The following is a 15206-nucleotide window of genomic DNA, read 5'->3' on the forward strand; positions in this document are numbered from 1 at the left end:
CTTGACTTTTTCTTTCTCCATTTCTTTTTTTCTAATATTCTAATGTCACTGCAGCAGAGATAATGTCAATGCAGCAGCGATAATGTCACTGCAGCAGAGATAATGTCACTGCAGCAGAGATATTTACATTTCTCCTTGAAACTTCAGACATGGTTGTCTGGAAGTTTCAATCAGGCCCATGGATTGTGTTTACATATGAAACATTACTTGAAAAAGAGATGCAGAGGATCATAATGCATATCATGATCAAGAATAGATACACAGCATGACAGCAAGGTTAGTGTCAGAGACCAAAGTGCATTTTTGTTTCATTGGTTGAGTTGGTTGTTTGCTTTTATTCTCTCAACACACTGGATAGTGGAATTGTGAACTGATGAAATTACACCCACTCTTTAGTTCAACGTGGGAAATGTCTGACTCTCTCTCCCTTTATCTATCATCCATCTCTCCTTCTCACCCTCTCTCTCTCCCCCCTCACTCTCTCCCTCCCTCTCTCTCTCCTCTGTCAGATGGGAAAGTATATGCACTGGGAGGGATGGCAGCTGACACGACGCCCCAGGCTCTGGTGAGGGTCTATGAGCCGGAGAAGGACCAATGGCAGCCCCTGACTTCTATGCCCACGCCCCGCTATGGAGCCGCCTCCTTCCTGAGAGGCAACAAGATCTACGTGCTGGGTAGGCCCCCATCCCCCCACACCCCCATCCCTGCCCCTTCTGTCCAGTCACATCCCAGGGGAATGGCAGTGTCATCGCCTCTGACCACTCAGAAGACAGCATGCAGAGAGAGGACAAATGAGAGGTTAGGCAGGAGGACCACAGTTAGATTGTTGGCCTGTAGTTAAATGGCAGCCAGCGGGACATGTTTCAGAACACAGTGTCCTCCATGCCAAACAGGCTCAGGCACCGGCCAACGATGGCCCCTCTCTCTCTCTCTCGTCCAACTGTGTGTCACTCTGGTCAGATCTGACCTACAGTACGACACACACTCCACATGTACACTCTGTTGTACCATACAAACATTTAAATATGCACGCAACGCACGCATGCACGTACAGCGTCAGGGTTTTTAATTGAGCATGAGGATCAGAGGAACCTGCGCTGAATAGGAGAGCAACACTCTCTCACACACACATACACACACACACTCTTGCTCAGACGTCTGGGAAGGGTCAGCCCATCTGCCTCTCATGCTCTACAGAACTTTCTGGGTCTTGACTCACTCTGTGAGAGTTCCAAAAACAGACAGGGAGTGAGGGAAAGATGAAGGGAGGAAAATGCGTCCTTCACATCTGTAGATCTGTTCTCTGAGTCCCTGAGCGAACATGATCGATCTGATTATAAATAGGTAATGAGAACAGATTAAACAGATGGGTAATCATTCACATTCATTCACTGGTACCAGCACTGCTGCTGTGGCCAACAGTCCTCGTTTTAGAATACTTTTAAAAGTGTAGGAGCAGAGCCATCTAAATATATGGTTGTGTAGGAGGGAAAACATTTTAAAAAGCTGGCTTCTTATGAATATTCATAAGTGATCTCCATTCTCAGCAGAAGAGTATAAACACATTCTCCTCTCCAAGGCTGGTACATCTATCTGGTGCTACTGTGTTACTGTGTTCCTGTCTGTCTGTCTGTCTGTCTGGCGGGCTGGTACATCTATCTGGTGCTACTGTGTTACTGTGTTCCTGTCTGTCTGTCTGTCTGTCTGGTACATCTATCTGGTGATACTGGTTGTCTGTCTGTCTGGCTGGCTGGTACATCTATCTGGTGTTACTGTGTTACTGCCTGTCTGTCTGTCTGTCTGGCTGGTACATCTATCTGGTGTTACTGCCTGCCTGTCTGTCTGGTACATCTATCTGGTCCAATAAAATAAAATCACATTTTATTTGTCACATACACGTGTTCAGCAGATGTTATAGCGGGTGTAGCGAAATGCTTGTGCTTCTAGCTCCGACAGTGCAGTAATATCTAACAAGTCATATCTAACAATTTCACAACATATACCTAAAACACACAAGGAATGGAATTTAAGAAAATATACACTGCTCAACAAAATAAAGGGAACACTAAAATAACACATCCTAGATCTGAATGAATGAAATAATCTTATTAAATACTTTTTTCTTTACATAGTTGAATGTGCTGACAACAAAATCACACAAAAATTATCAATGGAAATCTAATTTATCAACCCATGGAGGTCTGGATTTGGAGTCACCCTCAAAATTAAAGTGGAAAACCACACCACAGGCTGATCCAACTTTGATGTAATGTCCTTAAAACAAGTCAAAATGAGGCTCAGTAGTGTGTGTGGCCTCCACGTGCCTGTATGACCTCCCTACAACGCCTGGGCATGCTCCTGATGAGGTGGCGGATGGTCTCCTGAGGGATCTCCTCCCAGACCTGGACTAAAGCATCCGCCAACTCCAGGACAGTCTGTGGTGCAACGTGGCGTTGGTGGATGGAGCGAGACATGATGTCCCAGATGTGCTCAATTGGATTCAGGTCTGGGGAACGGGCGGGCCAGTCCATAGCATCAATGCCTTCCTCTTGCAGGAACTGCTGACACACTCCAGCCACATGAGGTCTAGCATTGTCTTGCATTAGGAGGAACCCAGGGCCAACCGCACCAGCATATGGTCTCACAAGGGTTCTGAGGATCTCATCTCAGTACCTAATGGCAGTCAGGCTACCTCTGGCGAGCACATGGAGGGCTGTGCGGCCCCCCAAAGAAATGCCACCCCACACCATGACTGACCCACCGCCAAACCGGTCATGCTGGAGGATGTTGCAGGCAGCAGAACGTTCTCCACGGCGTCTCCAGACTCTGTCACGTCTGTCACGTGCTCAGTGTGAACCTGCTTTCATCTGTGAAGAGCACAGGGCGCCAGTGGCGAATTTGCCAATCTTGGTGTTCTCTGGCAAATGCCAAACGTCCTGCACGGTGTTGGCCTGTAAGCACAACCCCCACCTGTGGACGTTGGGCCCTCATACCACCCTCATGGAGTCTGTTTCTGACCGTTTGAGCAGACACATACACATTTGTGGCCTGCTGGAGGTCATTTTGCAGGGCTCTGGCAGTGCTCCTCCTGCTCCTCCTTCCACAAAGGCGGAGGTAGCAGTCCTGCTGCTGGGTTGTTGCCCTCCTACGGCCTCCTCCACGTCTCCTGATGTACTGGCCTGTCTCCTGGTAGCGCCTCCATGCTCTGGACACTACGCTGACAGACACAGCAAACCTTCTTGCCACAGCTCGCATTGATGTGCCATCCTGGATGAGCTGCACTACCTGAGCCACTTGTGTGGGTTGTAGACTCCGTCTCATGCTACCACTAGAGTGAAAGCACCGCCAGCATTCAAAAGTGACCAAAACATCAGCCAGGAAGCATAGGAACTGAGAAGTGGTCTGTGGTCACCACCTGCAAAACCAGTCCTTTATTGGGGGTGTCTTGCTAATTGCCTATAATTTCCACCTGTTGTCTATTCCATTTGCACAACAGCATGTGCAATTTATTGTCAATCAGTGTTGTTTCCTAAGTGGACAGTTTGATTTCACAGAAGTGTGATTGACTTGGAGTTACATTGTGTTGTTTAAGTGTTCCCTTTATTTTTTTGAGCAGTGTACATATATGGACAAGCAATGACAGAGCGGCATGGACTAAGATACAGTAGAATATTATAGAATAGAATGCAGTATATACATATGAGATGAGTAGTGCAAGATATGTAAACATTATTAAAGTGACTAGTGTTCCATTTCTTAAAGTGGCCAGTGATTTCAGTAGGCAGCAGCAGCCTCTAATGTGCTAGTGATGGCTATTTAACAGTCTGATGGCCTTGAGATAGAAGCTGTTTTTCATTCTCTCGGTCCCAGCTTTGATGCACCTGTACTGACCTCACCTTCTGGATGATAGCGGGGTGAACAGGCAGTGGCTCGGGTGGTTGATGTCCTTGATGATCTTTTTGGCCTTCCTGTGACATCGGGTGCTGTATGTGTCTTGGAGGGCAGGTAGTTTGCCCCCGATAATGCGTTCGGCAGACTGCACCACCCTCTGGAGAGCCCTGCGGTTGCGGGCGGTGCAGTTGCCGTACCAGGTGGTGATACAGCCCGAAAGGATGCTCTCAATTGTGCACCTGTAAATGTTTGTGAGGGTTTTAGGTGATAAGCCAAATTTCTTCAGCCTCCTGAGGTTGAAGAGGCTCTGTTGCGCCTTCTTCACCACACTGTCTGCGTGGGTGGACCACTTCAGTTTGTCGGTGATGTGTACGCCAAGGAACTTGAAGCTTTCCACCTTCTCCACTGCGGTCCCGTCGATGTGGATGGGGTGGGGGGGGGGGTGGGGGTGCGCACCCTCTGCTGTTTCCTGAAGTCCACGATCATCTCCTTTGTTTTGTTGACGTTGAGTGAGAGGTTATTTTCCTGGCACCACACTCCCAGAGCCCTCACCTCCTCCCTGTAGGCGTAATCAAGCCTACTACTGTTGTGTCGTCTGCAAACTTGATGATTGAGTTGGAGGCGTGCTTGGCCACACAGTCATAGGTGAACAGGGAGTACAGGAGGGGGCTGAGCACGCACCCTTGTGGGGCCCCAGTGTTGAGGATCAGCGAAGTGGAGATGTTGTTTCCTACCTTCACCACCTGGGGGCGGCCCGTCAGGAAGTCCAGGACCCAGTTAACAGGGCGGGGTTCAGACCCAGGGCCTCGAGCTTGATGATGAGCTTGGAGGGTACTATGGTGTTGAATGCTGAGCTATAGTCAATTAACAGCATTCTTACATAGGTATTCCTCTTGTCCAGATGGGATAGGGCAGTGTGCAGTGTGATGGCGATTGCATCGTCTGTGGATCTACTGGGGCGGTAAGCAAATTGAAGTGGGTCTAGGGTGACAGGTAAGGTAGAGGTGATATGATCCTTGACTAGTCTGTCAAAGCACTTCATGATGACAGAGGTGAGTGCTACAGGGCAATAGTCATTTAGTTCAGTTACCTTTGCTTTCTTGGGTACAGGAACAATGGTGGCCATCTTGAAGCATGTGGGAACAGCAGACTGGGAAAGGGAGAGATTGAATATGTCCATAAACACACCAGCCAGCTGGTCTGCGCATGCTCTGAGGACGCGGCTAGGGATGCCGTCTGGGCCGGCAGCCTTGCGGGGGTTAACATGCTTAAATGTCTTAATCACGTCAGCCACGGAGAAGTAGAGGCAACAGTCCTTGGTAGTGGGCCTCGTCAGTGGCACTGTGTTGTCCTCAAAGTGGGCGAAGAAGGTGTTTAGCTTGTCTGGAACCGAGACGTCGGTGTCGGCGACGTGGCTGGTTTTCCTTTTGTAGTCCGTGATTGTCTGTAGACCCTGCCACATACGTCTTGTGTCTGAGCCGTTGAATTGCGACTCCACTTTGTCTCTATACTGATGTTTTGCCATTTTAATTTCCTTGCGGAGTGAGTAGCTACACTGTTTGTATTCTGCCATATTCCCAGTCACCTTGCCATGGTTGAATGCGGTGGTTCACGCTTTCAGATTGGCGGAATGCTGCCATCTATCCATGGTGTTACTGTGTTACTGTCTGTCTGTTAGTCTGTCTGGCTGTTAAATTTTTTACATTTTACATTTTAGCCATTTAGCAGTAGCCATCATACTGTTACATCTATCTGGTGTTATTGTGTTACTGCCGGTCTGTCTGTCTGTCTGTCAGGCTGGCTGGCTGGTACATCTATCTGGTTTTACTGCCTGTCTGTCTGTCTGGTACATATATCTGGTGTTACTGCCTGTCTGTCTGGCTGGTACATCTATCTGGTGTTATTGTGTTACTGCTGTCTGGAATGCGGTCTCCAGACACATAGACGTATGGCCGCTGCTCGCTAGCTAGCAGGCTTATGATGCAGAATCACATTACAGGGAGCAATGAGGGAGGAGGGGAATTATTTGATTCATGTTGTTTGTTACGCAACTGGAGGTACAGTAGTCTATCAGTGTCTGGAGAAGTGTACACTTAGCACCATACCAAACTTCTTCCCATCAATTTCACCCTGAAGAAGTGTGGGAGAAGGATCCTGTGTTCAAAATGTATAGTGTACTCTAGCTACATGTTGATGCCCTTTTCAATGTATATAGTACCCTTTTCAGTGCACTCCATAAACTCTATGATTTAATGTGAAACAAAGACGTTACTGTACAGGCAAGATAAGATTGGTGCTCAAATTGTAGTATGCCGGCTACTTTATATGGATAGAACTGTCATAAAGTGCCATTGGTTTCTAGAATGATATTGCTTGCGTATGGGACTGTGTTTCAGGCTGTCAGACTGTTAGTTCTCACCCAGCCCAGTGTGTATATGGTTCAGTTCAATATGGCGGTCTGTCATCAAAGCTGTCTGAGTGGGTGTGTATGTGAATACTGCCCATCTTGACTATGAGAAGCTTTTAGGAGCCTCCCTCCCTCCATACACACACTCTCTCTCTCTCTCTCTCTCTCTCTCTCTCTCTCTCTCTCTCTCTCTCTCTCTCTCTCTCTCTCTCTCTCTCTCTCTCTCTCTCTCTCTCTCTCTCTCGGAGAACATCTTGTACATCAGCTGCTACTCTTGAGTGGTGTACAGCCCTGGATGTGTAGCTATTCTTCACTCCTCTGTTGTCTTTTTTTCCCTCTCTCTCTTTCTATCTACTGATGGAGGATGGCAGCGCTGCCAGACAGTGCTGGCTGGCTGGCTAGGGGTAAGAGGCTCAGCGAATGCAGAGCAGACCCATACTTTTGGACAGCAGTGTGACAGCCAGGGATCTGAACTGAAGACTTGTAGTAAATGTGACATTTTCCACAGAGCCATTCCCAGAGCCTTTTCTCTGAATGGCTGACTGCCTCTGCTGGCCATGTTTCAGCTTCCTGATTAGGAGAGGGGGGCGGGGCTGTTCATTAGCCTTATGCTAATTACATTATATTACTATTACAATATAACAACCACACCCCTGTACAGTACAGTACATTTAACTACTGTAAATTGATTAAATGTACACAATTTGTAAAATGAAGCTGTGGTACTCATCTAATGTCCCTCTACTCTGTGTTATGTATCATTGAACAGGCACAAACACTTGTCTTGGCTCCTTGGACTACAGTAGGATGTGTCTGTTTACTCCCTTTGATTTGTATTCTTTGGATGAATAATAATGTTCTATCTAACTGTGACCGTGACAGGTGATGACCATGAATAAAACCTGATGAATATTACCTGAAATACGCCATGTCAGGCATTGTGTCTGTGTCAGCAATCAGTGTGTGATCACAGTGGGAACACTGTCGGCATGTCCAGGCTGATCAAACATCTGACACTGACATGCTGTAGTGCAAACTGTCTACTCAGACATGGATAGAAACTTTAGCCCAACTCCAATAGGATGCACACCTTTCTCACTGCCTGCAGATCCAACAGCATAGCAGAGTGACTGACACAGTGTATGATCTTCACTATACACACTGCAAGCCAGATCCAAAGTGTAATACTCATCACTACACACACACACACACACACACACACACACACACACACACACACACACACACACACACACACACACACACACACACACACACACACACACACACACACACACACACACACACACACACACACATACACACACACACACACACACACACTCTGGGTAGCTGTCATGTAATGTGAGTATTGTTGGGCCAAGAGTGTGAGCATGGAGGAGAGAGAGCCTGGGGCTGTCACAGAGAGAGAGAGGGAGGATCAGAGAGGTGAGAAAGGGAGAAACCAATGGAACGAGACAGAATACACAAATATTTATCTCTGAAGGTATGTCCGTTGGGCCATGTGCCAAGCTTATATTTGAGAACACACCCCAGGATATTTGGCTGCTCCTATCAGATATGGAATCTGCTAATGAAGGGACACCATTTCCAACCATCCATTTAGTGCCAAATATGTATTATTATTCATGTTTTATAACTGTTTCTCCCTCTCTCTCTTCACATCTCATCCCTCCCACCTATTCTGACCTTTCATCTCTCTCCTCTCTCATTCCTTCTCTCTCATGCCCAGCTGCCCACTCCTTCTGACCCTCTGTCCTTCCTCTCCACTCTTCCCTGGCAGGTGGGCGTGAGGGCAAGCTTCCTGTCACAGCCTTCGAGGCTTTTGACCTGGAAATGAAGAGTTGGATGCGTTACCCCTGCATCCCCAGCCGACGGGCCTTCGCCTGCTGTGCTGCCACCGAGCGGGGCTTCTTCAGCCTGGGAGGGCTCCAGCAGCCTGGCCCCCACAACTTCTACTCCAGACCACACTTCGTCAGCACGGTGGAGGAGTACAACCCAGAACAGGGTGAGTCCATTCAGGGGTTACACAGACACAGACCTACAGGGGCTCCAGTCACACAATTAAAGAAAACAATATATATTGTTCTCTATATTGTTCATTTATATTGTATCTTGGGGCTTCAGTACTCTAGTTCAGTCAGCTAGACTTGCAAGATTAACCTATTTGGCTCAGCATACTGTCACCCCTTATATAGGCTACCCATACATGCATAATGTCAACCTCAGTCATATAAACTCAACTCAACCCTTAGCTACTGTTACATACTCAGCTTACCATACAGTCTCCTAACACATCCATTAAGAAAACACTTCTGGATCTTTCCACTACTTTTGAAAGCATATCCCTGCTTGAGGCCATGCAAGGTGGGTTGGGGTGTTACTGAGTCACAGAGCCATCGAATAGGGTCTTGATCACACACGTTTTTTCCTACTGCAGCAGCTTACTGGTACACTGAGACAGATATTCCGGAGCTGTGCTGTGTATGATTCACCATCCATTTCTGGATTAAGCCCAACGAGTGTGTGTGTGTGTGTGTGTGTGTGTGTGTGTGTGTGTGTGTGTGTGTGTGGGAGGGGAATCTTATTCTCTGTCGATATTAACAATTTATATTTCACTCCCTGCTGTGCATGTCAGGTCCTGATAAAAGGCATACTGTATAATCTTTGCTGTTGCTGAAATTAAAAGCCAGATGAGTTGTTTAACCCTGAATTTAATTTGGTTGGCTTTTGAAGATATGGATTTATTCTGAAGAACAAAGCATTCCAAGCTTTTCACGGTGTGTGTGTACAGTGGCTTGCGAAAGTATTCACCTCCCTTGGCATTTGTCCTATTTTGTTGCCTTACAACCTGGAATAAACATTTATTTTTTGGGGGTTTGTATTATTTGATTTACACAACATGCCTACCACTTTGATAATGCAAAATATGTTTTCTTGTGAAACAAACAAGAAATAAGACAAAGAAACAGAAAACTTGAGCGTGCATAACTAAGTCAATACTTTGTAGAGCCACCTTTTGCAGCAATTACAGCTGCAAGTCTCTTGGGGTATGTCTCTATAAGCTTGGCACATCTAGCCACTGAGATGTTTGCCCATTCTTCAAGGCAAAACTGCTCCAGCTCCTTCAAGTTGGATGGGTTCCGCTGGTGTACAGCAATCTCCGTCCCAGTCTCAAATCTCTGGAAGACTGAAACAGGTTTCCCTCAAGAATTTCCCTGTATTTAGCGCCATCCATCAATTCTTCAATTCTGACCAGTTTCCCAGTCCCTGCCGATGAAAAACATCCCCACAGCATGATGCTGCCACCACCATGCTTCACTGTGGGGATGGTGTTCTCGGGGTGATGAGAGGTGTTGGGTTTGCGCCAGACATAGCGTTTTCCTTGATGGCCAAAAAGCTAAATTTTAGTCTCATCTCACCAGAGTACCTTCTTCCATATGTTTGGGGAGTCTCCCACATGGCTTTTGGCGATCACCAAACGTGTTAGGTTATTTTTTTCTTTAAGCAATGGCTTTTTTCTGGCCACTCTTCCGTAAAGCCCAGCTCTGTGGAGTGTACAGCTTAAAGTGGTCCTATGGACAGATACTCCAATCTCCGCTGTGGAGCTTTGCAGCGCCTTCAGGGTTATCTTTGGTCTCTTTGTTGCCTCTCTGATTAATGCCTTCCTTGCCTGGTCCATTTTTTTATAATGGATTTAATGGTGCTCCGTGGGATGTTCAAAGTTTCAGATATTTTTTTATAACCCAACCCTGATCTGTACTTCTCCACAACTTTGTCCTTGACCTGTTTGGAGAGCTCCTTGGTCTTCATGGTGCCGCTTTCTTGGTGGTGCCCCTTGCTTAGTGGTGTTGCAGACTCTGGGGCCTTTCAGAACAGGTGTATATATACTGAGATCATGTGACAGATCATGTGACACTTAGATTGCACACAGGTGGACTTTATTTAACTAATTATGTGACTTCTGAAGGTAATTGGTTGCACCAGATCTTATTTAGGGGCTTCATAGCAAAGGGGGTGAATATATGCACGCACCACTTTTCCGTTACATGAAATCCAAATAAAAATCCATTTAAATTACAGGTTGTAATGCAACAAAATAGGAAAAACGCCAAGGGGGATGAATACTTTTGCAAGGCACTGTATGCCGTCATGTACTGTGTGTGTGTGCGCATGTGTGCCATCTTGTGCGTGTCCTTTATGGATGAGGGATTTTGTGGTTAGCGCTCTCTCTCCCTCATTTCCTTTCCATTCATTGCGTCCCTGCCAAGACCCGGGGGTAAACTCAAGCCACGGTGGCCAGGCAATCACCTCAGACAGATAATAGAATAGCAGCACAAAAACAGTCCCAGTCAAAGAAGTGCATTTATATTCAATCTCTCTCAGAGCCTGGTAGGATAGTGATGAAATTCCATCTTAGAAGTGTCCATCTTAGAATTGTCTATTCCGATGCAGTGAATCGTAGAAAGAGAAAATTGTTGTAAAGAAATATAACTGATTTTTAAATGCTTCCTACTGGTGTCAATGCGCAGTGTTCTGCCGTTGTTACACATTTCATGGAGTTTCTCTTTTGTAAGAGAATGCATAAAATATATAGTCTGGCTAACACCTAACTTGAATTCCTCTGAGTCTGGAAAGGCTGTTTTGATGTTGTCGGTATAATGCATTGATAATGAAGGGGGCTGTGCTTTTACTGGTTGGTTCTCCTCCGTGTCTTTCTCACTCAAACACCCACACGCACACAGCAACACACAGCCCTGAGTGCCGCCCCATTCCATTACAACTGTTGGATTTTCAAATCCAAACAACGAGAGGTCTCAACCCCCCAGGAAAAAAACAAACTTTTGAGAGAACCAATCAATGCGTCCGCTCAATTTCTGAGTGAATACTGCATTTACAATGGCCTCCTGTCCAGCTCTCACTGCGCTGTGAGTCACGTGAGTTGCGTCAGCCAGGCAATGAAAGATAGTGAATAAAATTCCATTGTACTGTGCTGCAATGTAATATATTTGAGTCTAATACATTAGGGCTGGTTACATGAAGCAGGAGGGGTATGCAGGTTGTAACCGGTTCATTTTTACATCCTCAAATGTTTTAATCAAGACAATTTGCATGTAAATGTCCCATCATAGAAATTCATGGCTGCACAAGGCAGAACAGCATGCCCAGTTAATGTGTGTGTGTGTGTGTGTGTGTGTGTGTGTGTGTGTGTGTGTGTGTGTGTATGTGTGTGTAAGAGAGAGGGAGAGAGAGCGAGGTGGCCATAATTCCATTGGTCTTACCTATTACTGTGCAACCTGGAGATAATACGGTATGTTTTATATACAGTATTCTTTATATACAGTATGTTTTATGTATACAGTATGTTTTATGTGTACAGTATGTTTTATATACAGAATGTTTTATGTACAGTATGTTTTATGTACAGTAATCACCAGTGCACAGTTTACAGGCCATATCCTCAATTACACATCTCTCTGCTCTTATCTGCCCATTTACAACTGTGTAGCACTGAGCTGAGGAAGCCTGTGTGGGTGTGTTGGTGGGCGACAGCATGTGAGACTATGAGCCTAAAAGGGTGTGTGTGCTGAAGAGGGAATAGACAGAGACACAGAGGGACTAATCCCACCACTCTGGCTCTTACCATAAGCCTCCTGACCTACACAGTGTTTACCTCAATCAATACTGGCTATCGACCATGTGCTTAAACTGAGTATTCATGTCTTTATGATTTCACTGTTGAACGGAATATTTGACTTATTCTTTCAGTTGAAATTACTTTTGGAGAAAACATTTTAGTTTCCATCGAACCAAACCATGAATTGAAGGGAGGGGAGTGTGAGATTACATGCCACTCAGCCATAGGAAGGAGCAGCCATGCCTGGGAACGGGGATCCAATTGACCCGGTGCTCTATAGCTATAATTATACTCCCATTTGAATTCCCATCCCAGTCTCAAATGAAGTACTGTACATCTGCTTAATGGTAATGGCTGAATTATCATCTTGAGTTCAAATTGAGGAGCTGTTATTGAAGACTCAATATTAAGATCCTTCTCTTCCCTGTTAAGCCACAACCCCCCCCCCCCCCAGGCGCCATGTTAAAAGCCATTATGGTGGTTGGTTGGTAGAGGGCCGAGGGTGGAGAGTGAGTTTTTAATCCTCTGGCTGCCTTTCTGGTTAATACTTCCTCTGAGAATGATGGCACATCCTCACTAAAAGACTGAACATTCCCCATTTGTGAATGTGTTAGTGATGTTGAAAGGCCCTGTTTTCAGTCATATTTCATATCCTACCATAGTTAACGTGTTTCCCCACCATTTCACCTGCAGCAGTTAAGCATGTCAATTGAATGTGCGAGGAATGTGTGTAGAATCAGGATTGTGTAATTATAGGCCCCTCCCACCAGTTTGAGTTGATTGAATACAGGTGTATATGTGTTTGGGGGAGAGAGGCAGTTGGAAGATGGGGGAGGGTCTTTTAGAAGTTAGTAGGGCTCTTTTTTATTTTAAATTTTTAGTCATTTAGCAGACGCTCTTATCCAGAGCGACTTACAGTTAGTGAGTGCATACATTTTCATACTGGCCCCCCGTGGGAAACGAACCCACAACCCTGGCGTTGCAAGCTACCAACTGAGCTACAGGAGTACTGAGTTAGTTAGGAGGATTTAGACATGTGGAACTAATGTTGTGAACCGTGAATGACCACCCACTCCAGCACAGTAGGTGGTGGCATGCAACTTAAACGTTTGTTTGCGGACCGCCATTATATCATGGAAAGGACCTGGGGATAGTGGAGGACTGTAGGTTGAGTACAGGGCGCAGCATTTCCCTCGAGGAGGCGAAAAATAGATTTAGACTTGGAAAAGTATAATATTTTCAGAACTAGAGGGTAATTGGTTAATGGAGGAGGATTGGAGGGAAAGAGAGATGAGGTTGAAAAGACTAAGGGAGGCAGAGGATGGGTGTGAATCTGTTGAAGCTAGCAATAACAAGGGAGAGGGTATGTCGAGGAAGATTGGTGTCAAGTTCAAACAGAGTGAGCCGGACGCCAGTTTGAGTTCTGGAGGTGAAATGGAAGAGGTGGAAGGTGTGATGAGGAGCCCAAGCCTTGCATCGACGGACATGGTTATGATAGAGATAAGTTTGGTCCAGTGGGAGTGAAATTTTTGAAGAGGGTGGATCCAGGCCTTTTGGCTGATCCATGGGTGGTTTCAGATTGGATGGAAAAGATGGTGGGTTCTATTGAGTCGGTGACGGTAACCTGAAGTGGACTTGTGATGTTTGTGTTTCTTCAGATCAGAGGGAGCATGCGCTCCGTGTGATGCAATTTTGGGAAAGACCTGTATCTTGCTTTATGCTTAGGTACAGGGCACCATTGAAAGGAGTGATTTCTGGGGTAGCGTTAAGTGTGGAGGTGGAGCAATTGAAGTTGAATATTACTGGTGTTTGTGTCGCCCGCATTTTGGTGCGACGCAGACCCGGCGGAGAACGTGGTTAAACAGAGGGGACACGGTCTGCTCTTTTGAGCTTTGATTTAGTCTTTACCTGACAAAGTAATGTTAGGGTATATGAGTTATGCTGTAAGATATTTCGTGCAAAATCCACTGCGGTGTTATAGGTGTCACATTTATGGGCATGTTGCAGCAGTGTGTAGAAGGGAGATTCCAAGATGTGTGCAGGAGGACATGGGACAGAGCAATGTGTAGTTATGGTAGAATAAGTGTCAACTGTAGGGGTGTTCATAGCAATGGTTATGAACTGTACCGCAGAGATGGAACGTAAATCACAACAAATAGATGTTGTGGTGGCAGCTGCAGAGAAGTACTTGGGGGTACGAGATTTGAATTCAGAAGAGTTACAGGGTGTGTTGAGTGGTAGTGTCCTGTCCTCTCAGGCCGTTGGCATGGGGTAGGATCAGACAGGATTAGAGTAGTGGAATAAGGTGATGGGTTTTAATGAGTGTAGGGTTAGTTGGTAGGGTAATAAAAAATATATGTATATTTTAATTTTTCCCAGATTTACATTTACATTTAAGTCATTTAGCAGATGCTCTTATCCAGAGCGACTTACAGTTAGTGCATACATTTTATTTTTTCCATACCCCCCTTGGGAATCAAACCCACAACCCTGGCGTTGCAAACGCCATGCTCTACAAACTGAGCTACATCCCCTGCCGGCCATTCCCTCCCCTACCCTAGACGACGCTGGGCCAATTGTGTGCCGCCCCATGGGTCTCCCGGTCACGGCCGGGACAGAGCCTGGATTCGAACCAGGATCTCTAGTGGCACAGCTAGCACTGCGATGCAGTGCCTTAGACCACTGCGCCACTCGGGAGCCCATTTTGGAAGCAAGGATAGAGGCAAGCATGTTTGCTAGATTTGATGATATTTTAATCCTTGATTTAGCATTTTAGCTCTTAGCCTGATTTTAACCTGTCGTTGTATTTATCTATTTATTGACAATAAATTCAAAATGTTGAGAAACTGTTTCTGACAATAAATTCAAAATGTTGAGAAACTGTTTCTGACTTCAAGAAACCTTATGTGCACGAGGTAACGGCCAACTTCATCACACTTCCCGTTCTCTCTGCTGTTATCAGGGAGAGGTACTGCCAAACTTTAATGGCTACTGGCTAATTGATCTATCAATAACTTTGACCAGAGTAGCTGAATACACTGTACACCCTCTATCCCATTCAATATCATGCCCTACCTGGATCTGTTACTTTATCTCTGTTTGTATTTGTATCTACCACTTCCTTCCCTCCTCTCTCACTGATAGCCATCTGTTAATGTGATTAGTGTAGGTTATGGTGCTTAGGGCAGAGTAGGGGGATGAGAGTAGGCCTTTGGTGCAAACAGGGCTTAGAGGCCTACACAAATCGTA

At 45.9% G+C, this 15206-nt stretch overlaps 1 protein-coding gene across 1 annotated transcript in view; it reads left to right on the forward strand.

Moving 5' to 3' along the window:
- The window catches only part of LOC311147974 (kelch domain-containing protein 8B-like), a gene marked incomplete at both ends in the record, with an annotated part of 119031 nt that overhangs the window by 63273 nt on the left and 40552 nt on the right, over window positions 1-15206 (forward strand). The window contains 2 exons of the mRNA XM_084184838.1: window positions 510-674; window positions 8103-8327. Of these exons, the coding sequence (XP_084040964.1) occupies window positions 510-674; window positions 8103-8327 (390 nt within the window). The remainder of the gene's footprint in view (window positions 1-509; window positions 675-8102; window positions 8328-15206) is intronic.

Source organism: Coregonus lavaretus (assembly GCF_964263955.1).
Source record: "Coregonus lavaretus genome assembly, chromosome: 20".
Lineage (NCBI taxonomy): Eukaryota > Metazoa > Chordata > Actinopteri > Salmoniformes > Salmonidae > Coregonus > Coregonus lavaretus.